Raw genomic sequence first — 13,391 nt, 5'->3', positions numbered from 1 at the left:
AAACAAAATCATTTAATTAAAATAATTTAATATTAAAATAATTGAATCTTACAATTCTTAAACTATTTCTATCCTAAAACATTATTTTTCTAGTTCTTTACCTTCTCGCATCATGCATCATGTTTTCTGATGACAAAATATTTTTTTAATTATTCTTCTTTACCGAATAAATAAATCACTTTCTTTAATTTTAATTATGTAATACTATTTTTTATTTAATCATCAAAATTACTATTAACTATATTTTAAATCTCAGAATATAGTAAATTAATAATATGAATAGTAATAATTATTTAAAAAATATTTGTATGAAATAGCTAAAGAACTGTGTATATTGATTATTTTAATAACATTTAAAACCATTTATGAAATATAATTTATTATGCCTGATACATAATAATGCCAGATCATATATAGGAGTAGAGCAAACCAATTAAAACAATTGAACTTACCATCTTAAACAAAGAAAAAAATATAACATTATAATTCTTAAATTGGTGTAATATACCAAATAATTTGCGATCTGAACATTTAAATTTAAACTTGAATTTGAAAATTTTGATTTAACTACTGATTGAAATTTAATTATATTTCATAACTGCATTCAATAAATAAATACATTAATAAGAAGATTTAAACATTTAGTTGTCTCTATTTTTTTTGTTGTGAGTTTTCCCATTTTGATCTCCTATTTTTTAAATTCCCAACTGAGTCCTTAAAAGTGCTAGTTTGAATCAATTGAACCCCTATCGTTAAATTTACTTAACGGGGTTAAGTTTTTGCACACGTAGGAGGTTGATGTGTCAATTTTTTAAAACGTAGCATAAGCTTAGTGTTACGTGGAATGTCCTAAGTTTAACTTGATAAATGTTTGATTAAAATTATTTAAAAAAAAATCATCCTCCATTACAAGCACCACCCAGAAATCCTACCCAGAAATCTTCTTCCCAGAGAGACAAACAACAAAGAGAGACCCAACAGATAGAGAAGAAAGAAGCAATGAGTATAGAAAAGTGGAAATGGTGGTTGGAGCGTAGTGGTGGATGCACGGTTCGGCGTTTCTCGCGATTTGGTGAACCCGTTTTGGAAGAGGAAGGGAACGGGCCGGCGACGCTTCCGATCGGCGGTGCCTCCGGTTGTAGGTCGAAAGCTCATCTTTCTCAACCAGGGTAGTTTCTCCTTGTTGTGACATTAACGGAGGGATCCACGAGCGGAGGAGGCGAGGCGGTGACATTAACGGTCGTTGTAATGGCGGCGGTGGCCGAAGGAGGAACCTGTCCGCCGCCTTCCATTGAGGAGAGAAGAAACTCTCCCCGCCTTATATTCTGGTCTTTTCTGTCTCGACAGACAATTTGTTTTCTCTTCCAAAATTAATCTAAAATTCTAAAATTGCAGCAGAGAAAAAAACATGAAATAGAGAGGGAGAGAAAGAAAGAGAGATAGACATTGAAGAGAGAGAAAGCGATTTTACAAAGGTTAAAGGCATTGTGTTTGGAGGCAAAGAGGAGTGAGAGGAACTTGTGGTGGTCGTGATTTGGGGGATTTTTGGCGAAGCCCCTATGTATTTTTGTGAAGGAGCAACATCAATGACGTTTTCTAGAAAGAACCAACAATAATTCAGTTCTTTTCTGAAAAGTAATTTTTTATTAAAACCAGTCGAAATGAGGGTTTTTCTGGATGTGAAATATTCACATCACCTCTTTGACACATTCAAAAAGTAAGGATTTTAAACAAAATAACACTGCGCTGCATACGATAATTCAATCCCAAAATTGGTCACCATTGTCACAAGATGTATACCAAACACAGTAGACTGGGCTAATTTATGATAACACTTTGAACGATGAAACAACAAAATCAACTGAAAAATAAAGAAAAGAAAACTTGTTTTGTTCTTATCATAAACCAGATTCATTGTGTTTTATTACAGTAAGAATTATCAGAGCACACAAACTTTTTTAAGAAAAAAAAAATAATGCAAAAAAACAAGTAGGAAGTAAACAACAACAACATTGGATGATTCACAAGAAGAAGAAGAAGCACCAGCAGTAAGAATTACCCGAAAATTCTATTATTAAATCCCATTTCAGAAACCCTATTATCACGTATAAATCTTTCAGCATGCCACGTCTAAAAAGTTTGCCACGTCAATCTTCCACTTCATAAAAAACTTAATTTCGCTAACCAACTTTAACGACAAGAGTCCAATTAATTTAAATTAGCACTTTTTAGGACTCAATTGAAAATTTCAAAAAATAAAGAATCAAAATAAAAAAAATTCACAAAAATAAAAACAAAAAATGTACATAGTCGATATGTCTATATGCATAATTAAATATGTGGAATTATCGAACATCAATGCTGATAAATGCAATTACGAAAAATCTAAATTTTTGTGTGTAAATATGCTAACATGTTGCGTGTCAAATGAACGAGGTTAAAAGCTAAAAGAAATGTATTTTTGTTAACTTTCTCTTGGGGATGTAGCTCAAATGGTAGAGCGCTCGCTTTGCATGCGAGAGGCACGGGGTTCGATACCCCGCATCTCCAAAGTTGTTTTGATTTTTGAGATTTTAATTGCTTTAGCTGCTACAATTTTTCAAGGCTGAATTTAATGAATTTTGCCAGAATAATCCTATATCATTAATTCGTATGAATTAATGTATGTTAGTTTAATAAATGTTTTAAACTTTAAGAGTATAAATTAATGAAATATTAAATAAATGCAATTTTTCCTTTTTGAGTTTAGTTTTAAATTGTTTTTGTTCATTAAAGATTTTCTACCTTTAGAATGCACCCCTTTAAAATTTTAAGTTCTCTTTAAATTATTTTTATCATTTTACAAAACTTTATTAAATTATTTGAATTTTCAAAATGTATTTCAAAATTAAACAAAGAACACAAAATTAAAATTTTAAAATTATAGAAAGAAAAAAATTATCCAATGAATAAAAAGTAACCAACGTGGAGTTATGTTGGGAATGGTGAGGTTAGGATTAAGAGAAAGAAAGTGAAACTGAAGATTATAGTAAAAAAATGAGACAGCCAATTGGTGTTGTTTGTCAGTATAAGTGTTTTTCAACTAACAATTGGCGAGTGATGACAAATTGAAGAAGCACTTCCTTAAGAGACAACAAACCTTTCATTCATTCACTCAATTCATTTCAAACAATGTCAATGACTGCTTCAGCTTCTTCACATGGCTGTATTTCGGCAATCGCCATGTGCATCCCATGCTCCTCTTCCAAATTCTCTTCTCAGTCTTCGTTGACACTGGCTGCACCCCAGAGAGCCTCAACCAGAACAAGCTTCCGTGTGTGCAGAGCCATGGTTCAGCAAGCCGTTCAGGGTGCCCCTGCAGCGTACGCCAAGGAAATGGAACGCCTGTCCGCCAAAGAATCGCTTCTTCTCGCCGTGAGCCTCTTTTTCTTGAGTATATTCCCAATTTGCGTTTTTTGGGACCTACCCATTTGCTTTTGGGCCTTTGTTTTGCTTTTTGTTTGTAAAGAAAATAACTTGTTGCTGTTTTAGATAATGGGTATGTTAATACCACCTCTTTTTCGTTTTTGTTTAGTTTTACTGTTTTAATTTTTGGGGGGAGGGGTACGAGGTTTTAAATTGCGGTTGGGGATGATTTGTTAAGAAATGGGGTATGGAGACCCTGAAAACCATGATGTTGTGGCTATAATTGTGCTTGCAGCCGGTTTTTTGTGACATTGGTGGCATGAAATTGTCAACATGTGTGGATACTGTATAGGTATACATCATGCACTGTGATTGGTTTGAATTGTTGTTAAGGCCTAGGTTTGTGGACGATTTCCATCCTTTTATTTTGATTTCCAAACAAATGCTTTTCTTGTTTATTTCTGTTTCTTATGTTAAGAAAACGAGGTGGAATTTTGCTGTTGTGCTGATGTGGGATAGTGGAAAATTTTATCTGGTATCTTTGTAAGGGAGGTTGCTGTAAATGCTAAAAAACCAAGATAGATATGTGCAATCTCAAGAAAGTTCAGGGGATTGTGGCTGTAAGTTACTCTAGATTCTATTAGTGCGTTGTGTCTGCAGATGAACCTGGTTACCTGCTAGAACGGTGATAGACTTGAGTTAAATATGAAAAGGAGTAATTTGCTTATGTCGTTTGTGCAATCTTTGAATTTAGACTCTTAACATACTCACACCGGAGACATCTTTTCAGTTTAAAGATGCTGGGGGTTTTGAGGCCTTAGTCGCTGGGAAGACTACTGAATGGCAAAAGATTGACGTGAATGAAAGGATAACTGGTCTTGAGCGGCTTAATCCAACCCCTCGCCCCACAACGTAAGTGAATGAAATTATCCATGTCCATGCTTCTGTATTAGATGTTAATGCAATTTTATGCTACAGGTCACCCTTCTTGGAGGGGCGTTGGAACTTTGAGTGGTTTGGTTCTGGGAGTCCAGGTTTGTTTGCTGCTAGGATTATATTTGAGTGAGTTTTCTCTTTGAAGATTTGCTTTTATCTTGTCGATTATCATCTTGGGACTTCATATTGGTCTCTTTTGATTTATAAGAATGTAAAGTTTTTATATCGGAAATTAAATTTGGATTGATCCCATTGTGTGCTTTTGTATCTGTGCAGAAACTTTCCTTCAAGTTTGGCTAATTTGTCAAAAATGGATGTTGTTATTAAGGATGGAAATGCAAAGATTACTGCAAACTTGACATTATTAAACTCGGTACACTTCTGAGTTGCAATTTTTTATGCATGTACAAATCTTGATTTGGCATTCACAAAGTTTTGATTGCTTCGGGTGTAATTTTCTGCATATAATTTAAGTTTTTAACCCCTTCCAATTTTCATGCACCAGTTATCCAGAAAAGCTAAGTTTAGATCATGACATACGAATGGTTTTATATGACATCCTAAACACTCACATAACAGCCCTTTGGCCTTTAAGTGTGGACAATGCGTAGGCCTACCTACCTTGTGCTGAAATTTAACTTTTTATAAGAAGAATGTTGATAGGATATAAGATAGGGGTGAAAGAACCGAACGGGGAATAGTGGAGAAGGCGGGCAAGGGGCCTATAAATGTAAACCTTTGGTAAGTCTGTGGAGAGGTGAGTGATATTCTTTCGTATATACAGGTCTTGAACCTAGTGAGGGGGTTAGGCTCTCGTTAGATGGAGGGAGGGTATGCTCCCAGATACTGATTGTACGATACTTTTGGTGATGAGAATACAAATAATGCATTCTTTTCTAAGTGTTTCCTGGCTGTGATTGTGTGAGTGAGTTGCCATTGTTAGGTTTCGAACAGGAACCTAAAAAATTGGTTCGACCTGCTGTTTCGAGAAGCTGCCAGATCATCGAGCGGTATTAACAGGAGAGCTGCCGGATTCGAAGTGGGGTGTTCCGGTTCGAGAAGCTACCGTATCGAGAAGCTGCCGTATCGAGAAGCTGTCGTTTCGAGAAGTTGCCGTTTCAAGAAACTGCCGAATCGACGCCGCCGGAATCGTGTGGGGGTGAAGGAAATTGCGGTTGATACAATGAAGGCGCAGACAAGGGAGCTGCAACCAAATTATGCAGCAATATGCCAAGATTATGCTGCAATACACCAAGATTTGCAAGAAATCATAAGGATGTTGGGTGGTCGAGGCCACAACCAGGATGGCCAACATTGGGACCGGCGAGAGGAAGAGGAAGGGGAGAGAGGGGATGAACACCATGAAGTGCAACCCAGTGGGAAGAAAAGGGTAGAACTGCCCACTTTCGAAGGGTTTGATCCGTTAGGGTGGGTCTCTGAGGCAGAGCAGTTCTTCGAGTTGCAAGGTGTGGCAGAGGAGGAAAGGATGCGCCTAGCGGACATCAGTATGGAGGGGAGCGCTGGCTACTGGTTCAGAGCCTGGAAGGAGAAAGCCAAGAATCGTTCTTGGGAAGGCCTGAAGGGGGCTGTGGTGGTGCGATTTGGAGAACGTAACGGGGGCACCATCTCTGAAAGGGTGACGGCCAATAAGCCGTCGGGAACCGCGGAAGAATACGTCCCAACATCGAACGTGGGAGAAATGCCAGAATCGAACGGGAGAGGACTGCACGAACAGAACGTGACAGGACGGCCCGAACCGAATGGGCTAGGACTACAAGCTGGGAACCCGAGAGGATTTCAGGAACCGAACGGTCGAGTACTGCCAGAACCGAACGGGAGAGGGCTGCGCAAACCGAACGTGACAGGACGGCCGAAACCGCACGGGAGAGGACTGGTGGACCCAAACAGAAGAGTACAGAAAGAACCGAACGGTCTAGGAGGGATGGATCAGTGGGAGAGAAGTGTGGTGAAAGAAGGAATGAAGACCTCAGAGGGAAGAATGGATGGAAGAATCAATGCCCGGGAGGTAGAGAATGGGAGCAGGGTAGAAGACGAGTCATTTGGGGGACGAACGCGTGGTACGGTTGTTGAGCAGTTCGAAACAGAATTAGACCGGAAGCAAACGGAGTTGTCCACTCTCTCGGCTGGAGGCCTTATTCAGCCAAAAGCGACGAAGTTGCACGGGTCGATAGGGGACCGAACGATTTTGACCAGTATAGGACAAAACCAATCGGTATTCACCAATATAGGACGAAACCGAACGATATTGACTAGTATAGGTCAAAACCGAACGGTATTGAGGGCGATAGGAAGGAAAGAGGAAGAATGGAAGATAGTGGGGGAGGAGTTGCCACCACCTAAGCCTCCAAACCTGAAGTTACAAGTAGTAGTCAGCGGGTTCTCTCCCTATGATAAGACCACATCACAATGCAATGGGCTCAAGTTTCATTGTTCCAACCTTGAGGACAAGGTTGTTTTGCAGCGGTGTGTAATGATAGGATATAAGATAGGGGTGAAAGAACCGAACGGGGGAATAGTGGAGAAGGCGGGCAAGGGGCCTATAAATGTAAACCTTTGGTAAGTCTGTGGAGAGGTGAGTGATATTCTTTCGTATATACAAGTCTTGAACCTAGTGAGGGGAGTTAGGCTCTCGTTAGATGGAGGGAGGTTATGCTCCCAGATACTGATTGTGCGATACTTTTGGTGATGAGAATACAAATAATTCATTCTTTTCTAAGTGTTTCCTGGCTGTGATTGTGTGAGTGAGTTGCCATCGTTAGGCTTCGAAACAGGAACCTAACAGTTGTAGACAGAAAATACAGATTCTAGACCATTTGGACGTTAGGTTTCGAAACAGGAACCTAACAGATGTAGACAGAAAATACAGATTCTAGACCATTTGGACATACATGTATCGCAGTAACTATACCTAAAATTAAAGTTGTTAGGTCAGATACATGAATGATTTTATTTACACTGCTAACACCAACTTTTGTGGGGATTGCTTCTATCATTCCAATTAAATCGTTTGAAGTAATGTTTTGGGCTGGAATATGTGTGACCTTTGGTTTGGCTGCAGGAATGAACAGCGAATAGCTGCATTATATTCTCTGATATGAGTGTTATTCCATTGCCATTGTAGCCATTTTTAGTATCTGCATGATGCTAAATGGTTCATTCCTATTCCTATACTAGAGAGTGGGGCATGCACTAGTAGCCTGTTAATCAAAGTATAAAAGATAGATTTGCTTGTTTATGGGAAGAGGGAAAATAGTAACAGAAGAATTGGAGAAACGATCTTGCTTGCAGTTATAACTAAACATTCTTAATTGACTTTTTTTTAATAAAATAGAATTACTGTAAACATGTATTAATTTAAACAATTAGAGCGTGTTTGAATTAATGATGGTTTTTGTTGAACGTCAAAGCTACAAAAAATTGCTCTCACGTTTGGTGCCCCAGAATGTGAAATTTTGTGTTAGAAAGTGTAATCAAGAGAACCCAACGGATTCCCAGCCATTCAATCAAACATGGAAAAGTGTTTAATAGTTATACTCAGTAGTAGCATGTAAAACTAGTTTGGGAATTCATCTATACAACTTGACCTTCAAGTTAGTTTTAGTTGGTATTTTTCTTAAAAGCTATGATAATGCCTACATAACATATTATTGTACAATGTTTTGTCATGTTTAACTTTGTCTTTGTTGATTGTATTCTTGTGATTATTGTATTTTGAATCAACTTTGTGATCAAGTGTAGATTGATAGTAAAATCATTCTCTCAACCAAGTTATCTGTGGAGGGGCCACTTAGAATGAAAGAGGAGTATGTTGAAGGGGGTTTTGTGTCACCAACAATTATTGAAGAGAGAGTACCGGAACAGCTTAAAGGGGCACTTGGGCAGGCAGCTAATGCTTTCCAACAACTTCCTGCCCCTATACGTGATCCTGTTGCCAATGGGCTGAAAGTTCCTCTAAGTAAGCTATTGTTAATTTTCTATATTCATTCTCAAGTTCTTTGACAGAAGTGTTCTTGTTGATATGCGCCATCTTTTGAATTTTTGTTTCATTTCACTTTGCACTCCAATATAATCATGGTTGGAACATAAAACTGTGGAACCAATAGTTGGAAAATACTTTATCTCTATGAAACTTGAACCTCGTTTATGTTTCTGTCATTTCATCCAGATATTAAAAATTGTGTTATGCCATCCTTGTGATTAATCTTTTTATACTTCCGTCAATTGTTAAAGATACATGTAACTTATTTCTGTAGAAAGAAATAATGTACTTTTTGTGGCCTCGCTTGAAATGGTTACATAGCCGAGAACAATTCTGAAATGTCTTATGTTGGTAATGTCCACTATAACATTATTTGATTATTTTACTCTCAAAACATATATATGCAAAAAGATAGGATAATAACTTGACTGTGATTAAGCAAATATATGTAGAGGGAATTTGGGCAACAGCTGGGTGGGCCCACTTAAGCGTTATTTTTCTGTTATAAACTGTGATGTAAACCGTTTAATAACTACGAAACGGAAATTAATACTATTTGGTGGATTTGGAATGTTGAACAAGGACTATGTTGCAAATTGCATCAATTTTCATGTGGTGGAAGTTAGCTGGATCATGTTATAGTCAAATTGTAACACTTGAGCTACTACACTTTTAAATAGAAAAAATGCATTATGACTCTATAACTTTTATCTTAGTGGTAAGCGCTTGATCTAACAAGATTAGTGAGTCTAGATCTCTCAAAGTATCTAGAATATGTATCATTCTCACAAGAAGTTCTTCACTTGCTTTCATTCAATAAAGCCTTGACCTTTCGTGCTATTTCAGTCACCATGTGTACACAAATGTATATTCAACTTGCACTATTATTCAGATTTTGATGTGAAAACCCCATTCCCTTTTCTTGTGTATGAAGGTGGCAGCTTTCAAAGGCTCTTCATGATTTCATATCTCGATGAGGAGATACTTGTAAGTTTGACATACTTATTTTCAGTAGTCATTTTTTTAATAAATTTGATGCATGTGCGGGCCGTTGTAGATGACAATGCTGACAAAGCTAATCTGAAATCCCAAATTTTGATGCATACACTAAGAAGCATAGATTCAAGTCCTATTACAACTGATATAAATTTGATACGGGTATATGGCCATTTTTTGGAATAAGGAGTTTTAAATAGACGTTGTCAAAGTTGTAATATGTGTTCAATCTTGCATAACTGAAAAGCTTTTTCAATTGGAGTTCTGGATGTATTTTACTTGAATTACCAAATTGGAGTGTGATGAGGCATTCTTATAATGTGATTAGGAATGAGAGGCGTTTAAATTTTTGATCATACCATGAGTAACACATGCTTATGTCTTATCCTTTTCTCGTGAAAAAAGTAACACTTGCTAATTCACCCGAAAAAGAAAGTAGTATATATTTAGTCATAATTAATTGCTTAATGCTAGGCATCTATTGTTGTTTTATCATGTCAAAATAGCTATGCTAGTTACACTTCTTTTTTCTTGCTTTATATGTTTAGTGTCACTAAAATTGTTCTAGATATTGACAATTGTCGTAGGCGTCCTCTTAGTTTCTATGGCTTGATGAAAGTTTCTAAATTATAGAAACAGAAACTAATGTAAATTGCTTGTTACTTTCAAGCTGCTCTTGTATATTTCTGTCTATCTCTACTGGTTGTGATAGTGACAGTAACATGGAAGAAAAGAAAAGAAAACAAAGAGATATGATTCAAATGTTCTTCTTACTCTTTCCTTTTTGTTTTAATTGGTCTGAGTCAATTAAAGGGTAGTCCTAGATTGAATGCATACCATTTTTACGTATAAATAACAAGATCAAATTGTGGTTATATCTGCATGTTTATGTTGGTTTTTGATGCCAGATAATAAGAAACACCGCTGGGATTCCTGAAGTTTTAACGAGGTTGGATGCAGCACCATCTTCCTTGGGAGATTCTAGTCCAGAGTATGAAAGCTAGAACTTCTATATAGACTTGGGAACTGAATTTTTGTCCCTCCTTGCTCATGATGATGAGTCAAATTTCTCTGGAAACTCCTTTTTCTTTTTCTACAGAGGGTAGAAATGTGAATATGGGTTGAAGCTGACACAAATTCTTACAAAACCATGGATTTCATTCTTTGTTTCACAACAAAGTGGCTCTTTGGTGTAGAAATTATATAATGCTACTCATACAACCATAATTGGTGAAATGAAATGAAATAAATATCTGCCTTTGATCCAATTCTATAGAAATTCTGCCATTAGTTTATGTTAATTTTTCAATTTTTCTGGCTTTGATCCAATTGGGTCGATGTCAATGATTCTAGAAAATAAAGAAAATAAAAGCTTACAATTTTAGATTGACATTTATTTTGGTTATCTTTTCTTCATAACCTCTTTCTTCCCGCACCCTTCAAAAAGTCATCTTACCCTCTTTTAAATTTTCAAAATTCCCAAACAAAAGTTTTACATGCACACTTTTCATATGCTTTTTCTGATTACCAAGCTCATAACATCTTAAACCTGAAAGACCTAATTAACCTTTTTGGAATTTTTATTTCATAATATATTCAAGAATAATTATAGAACATGTAATCTAGAAACAAGAGGGAATTGAGAAATATTTCAATAAACATAAAAGAAATTAAAAATCTGCATGCTGCAATGAAATTCTTAATGTGTTACAAAGAGAGATATTCTGAAAGGTCTAATGTCTCGGTAGGTCCCTATTTTCGGCGTGAATCTCAAATAGGTCCCTTTTCTTTTCGGCGTCTCAATTGGATCCTTATTTTTGTAAAATTTGAGCAATTAGGGGTCTGCCGTCAAATTGAATAAACGCCGTTAAGGAAAGTATTACGTGGCATGCTGACGGTGTAGTTTTAATTTATGTGGCATTAAAAACGTGTGTGAATTATATTTTTTTAATTTTTGAGATTCTACGCTCCGTTCCCAATTCCTTCACTCAGTCCTTCTGGCCGCACCCTTTCAACGCCGATTCCGTGACCTCTTTTTTCGTCGATTTCACCGGCTACGTCTCCAAGGCCGCGCAAGCGTCGCTGGATTTTGCCGAGGAGCTCACTGCCTTCATAGTCTACCATTTACTAATTTAGCAACCTGGGCAGAGCAAGAAAAAACAAGAGAAAGAGAGTGAAAAAAACGACATAGCACGAAATTCTTTATCATTGGGATGCAGTTCTTGTAGTAAGGAAAGAAGGGTACGAGAAAAGGAAATTTCGGGTCTTGCAAGTATTAGATTAACAAGAGATAAATTCTATGCTAAAATAGTTTAATTTTGCGCCATGAATGTGACATTTATTGAGAAAAATTGAATTGCATGCAGATGTAAATTGCAATTAGGTTCGGTTATGGTTTGATGAATAGAATAGAAACATCGCCACTGACGTTGTGGTAGTAATGTGCAGTGTTTTCAAATGGTGTTTCTGTCACGTGATACTCTTTTAGTAGTTGTTCCTGCTGAACCAGCAACCTAAGATTCTGTCACGAAACCTGTGGATGGTCGGAATCTGAAAGAAAATGAAGAACCTCAGATATTGTTTCAGTTGGGCATTTGTGATTATCTTCATTCATGTAAATGTACTTGTCACTCCATATCTCACTCGTGCAGAAGGGTTTGATTCTGTGATCCAGCACCCACGTTCCAGGTGGAGAAGAGCACGAACTAGATCGAAATGGGTTCTTTATGTCGGTGATTATGGTGCTAAAGGGGATGGTCTTCACAATGACACTGAGGTAATTGCTTCCTTCTATTTGTGTAACTTCACAATGACCGATTTGCTTAATAATGTTTATTTAGATGATTCTTTTGCTTGAAATTGTTTATCGTAGATTTCATAACAGCCCATGAAATGTATGATAATTTGTCTGAAAGGACTGGGTAGGATTAGGAATGTCCCCATGACTTTGTCTATTTATTTATCTTTTTAGGCCTTCCTGGAAGCTTGGGGAATCGCATGTTCTCTCGCTGGATTTATAAATCTTGTTTTTCCATCTGGGGAAACTTTTCTTATCTATCCAGTGGACATTGGTGGACCTTGTCGATCTAAGATTATTTTGACGGTAAGCTCACAGAGTCAAATCTCTCACATGTTGACAAATTCTGCTGGCAAGCTCACGGTTCTGCTCGGGGTTTCTTGTATCCTCCTACTTGTTTCTCAATCAGTGATGATTTCATTAGACAAAATATCTTCGTAGAGTCAAACCATACTATTCATTCCGTTTGAATTGAAAGTATATAGATTAAAGGTATTTCTTTGTACAATAAAATGAGTACGCGAGTTCCTCGGTAATTATTTTGTACTCTATTGTTTAAGGGGAAGGTAGATACTTGTGATCCATTTTGAAGGTTTTGAAGTCCAGATTTATGTTCAGACGAAGGTAGATATGTTCAGATTTTTGAAAGACATCATAAAATCAGTGAATTATCATTAGTAGCAAGCATATCACATGACACTTTACATATTTCCAACTCAATATTCACATTTTAAAACTGGTTCATAATTTAAAAATAATAGAATAAGCATAGCCAAAAATATTATATTATTGAACAAAATGATTTAGTTTAACTATTTTGAAACCATTTTCTATAGGGGGAAGACATATCCATATCATGATTCTCTGGTCTTTTTTGTCAAATTCCAATCAAACGTTTTAAAAGTTTCGTGTATATCTCTGAGCATCAAAATTATGCTCACTGATAAGGCAAAAGCAAACACATAAAAAGAAAAATGTTAAACTCCATCTGCTTGTTAATTGACATTAACTTTTTTACCATTTTCATAAGGCAGAAGATGACTTCTTCAGCAGCACATAAATGGTAAAGGGAGACCACTAGAATAGCCTATTAATAAACACACTCTATATCTCAAAAGAAAAAAAAAAAGACAAAAACTCCTAGCGTGTTTATGGTACATACCCAGAAGATCCGTTGTATACAGTGTAAAAAAAGCTATGCATAATCAATATCAAGAGTATTGAAACTTGTATGAAGTGAACTGATCAAATAGAAAG

At 36.5% G+C, this 13,391-nt stretch overlaps 1 protein-coding gene and 1 non-coding gene across 2 annotated transcripts; both read left to right on the top strand.

The window, feature by feature from the left end:
- Positions 1 to 2,477: 2,477 nt before the first annotated feature.
- TRNAA-UGC (transfer RNA alanine (anticodon UGC)) lies at positions 2,478 to 2,550 on the top strand. Its single transcript has one exon. It is a non-coding gene; the product is annotated as a tRNA-Ala (tRNA).
- Positions 2,551 to 3,103: 553 nt separating this feature from the next.
- Positions 3,104 to 10,605, top strand: LOC124838800 (putative plastid-lipid-associated protein 13, chloroplastic). Its single transcript, XM_047314490.2, has 7 exons — positions 3,104 to 3,414; positions 4,196 to 4,317; positions 4,384 to 4,467; positions 4,618 to 4,714; positions 8,101 to 8,317; positions 9,276 to 9,328; positions 10,246 to 10,605. Exons 1-7 carry the CDS (start codon positions 3,172 to 3,174, stop codon positions 10,339 to 10,341), a joined length of 912 nt encoding a protein of 303 aa, XP_047170446.1. The 5' UTR covers positions 3,104 to 3,171; the 3' UTR covers positions 10,342 to 10,605.
- Positions 10,606 to 13,391: the final 2,786 nt, after the last annotated feature.

This window comes from Vigna umbellata, chromosome 8, assembly GCF_029865625.1.
Source record: "Vigna umbellata cultivar VRB3 chromosome 8, Vumbellata_1.0, whole genome shotgun sequence".
In the NCBI taxonomy this organism is placed as follows: domain Eukaryota; kingdom Viridiplantae; phylum Streptophyta; class Magnoliopsida; order Fabales; family Fabaceae; genus Vigna; species Vigna umbellata.
This window is presented reverse-complemented; position numbering and strand designations above follow the sequence as displayed.

Coding starts and splice junctions, on each gene's coding strand:
- LOC124838800 (XM_047314490.2), top strand. CDS start 3,172: ATGTCAATGACTGCTTCAGCTTCTTCACATGGCTGTATTTCGGCAATC. Junction 4,318..4,383: donor CCAACCCCTCGCCCCACAAC/GTAAGTGAATGA, acceptor TTTATGCTACAG/GTCACCCTTCTTGGAGGGGC. Junction 4,715..8,100: donor ACTTGACATTATTAAACTCG/GTACACTTCTGA, acceptor GATCAAGTGTAG/ATTGATAGTAAAATCATTCT.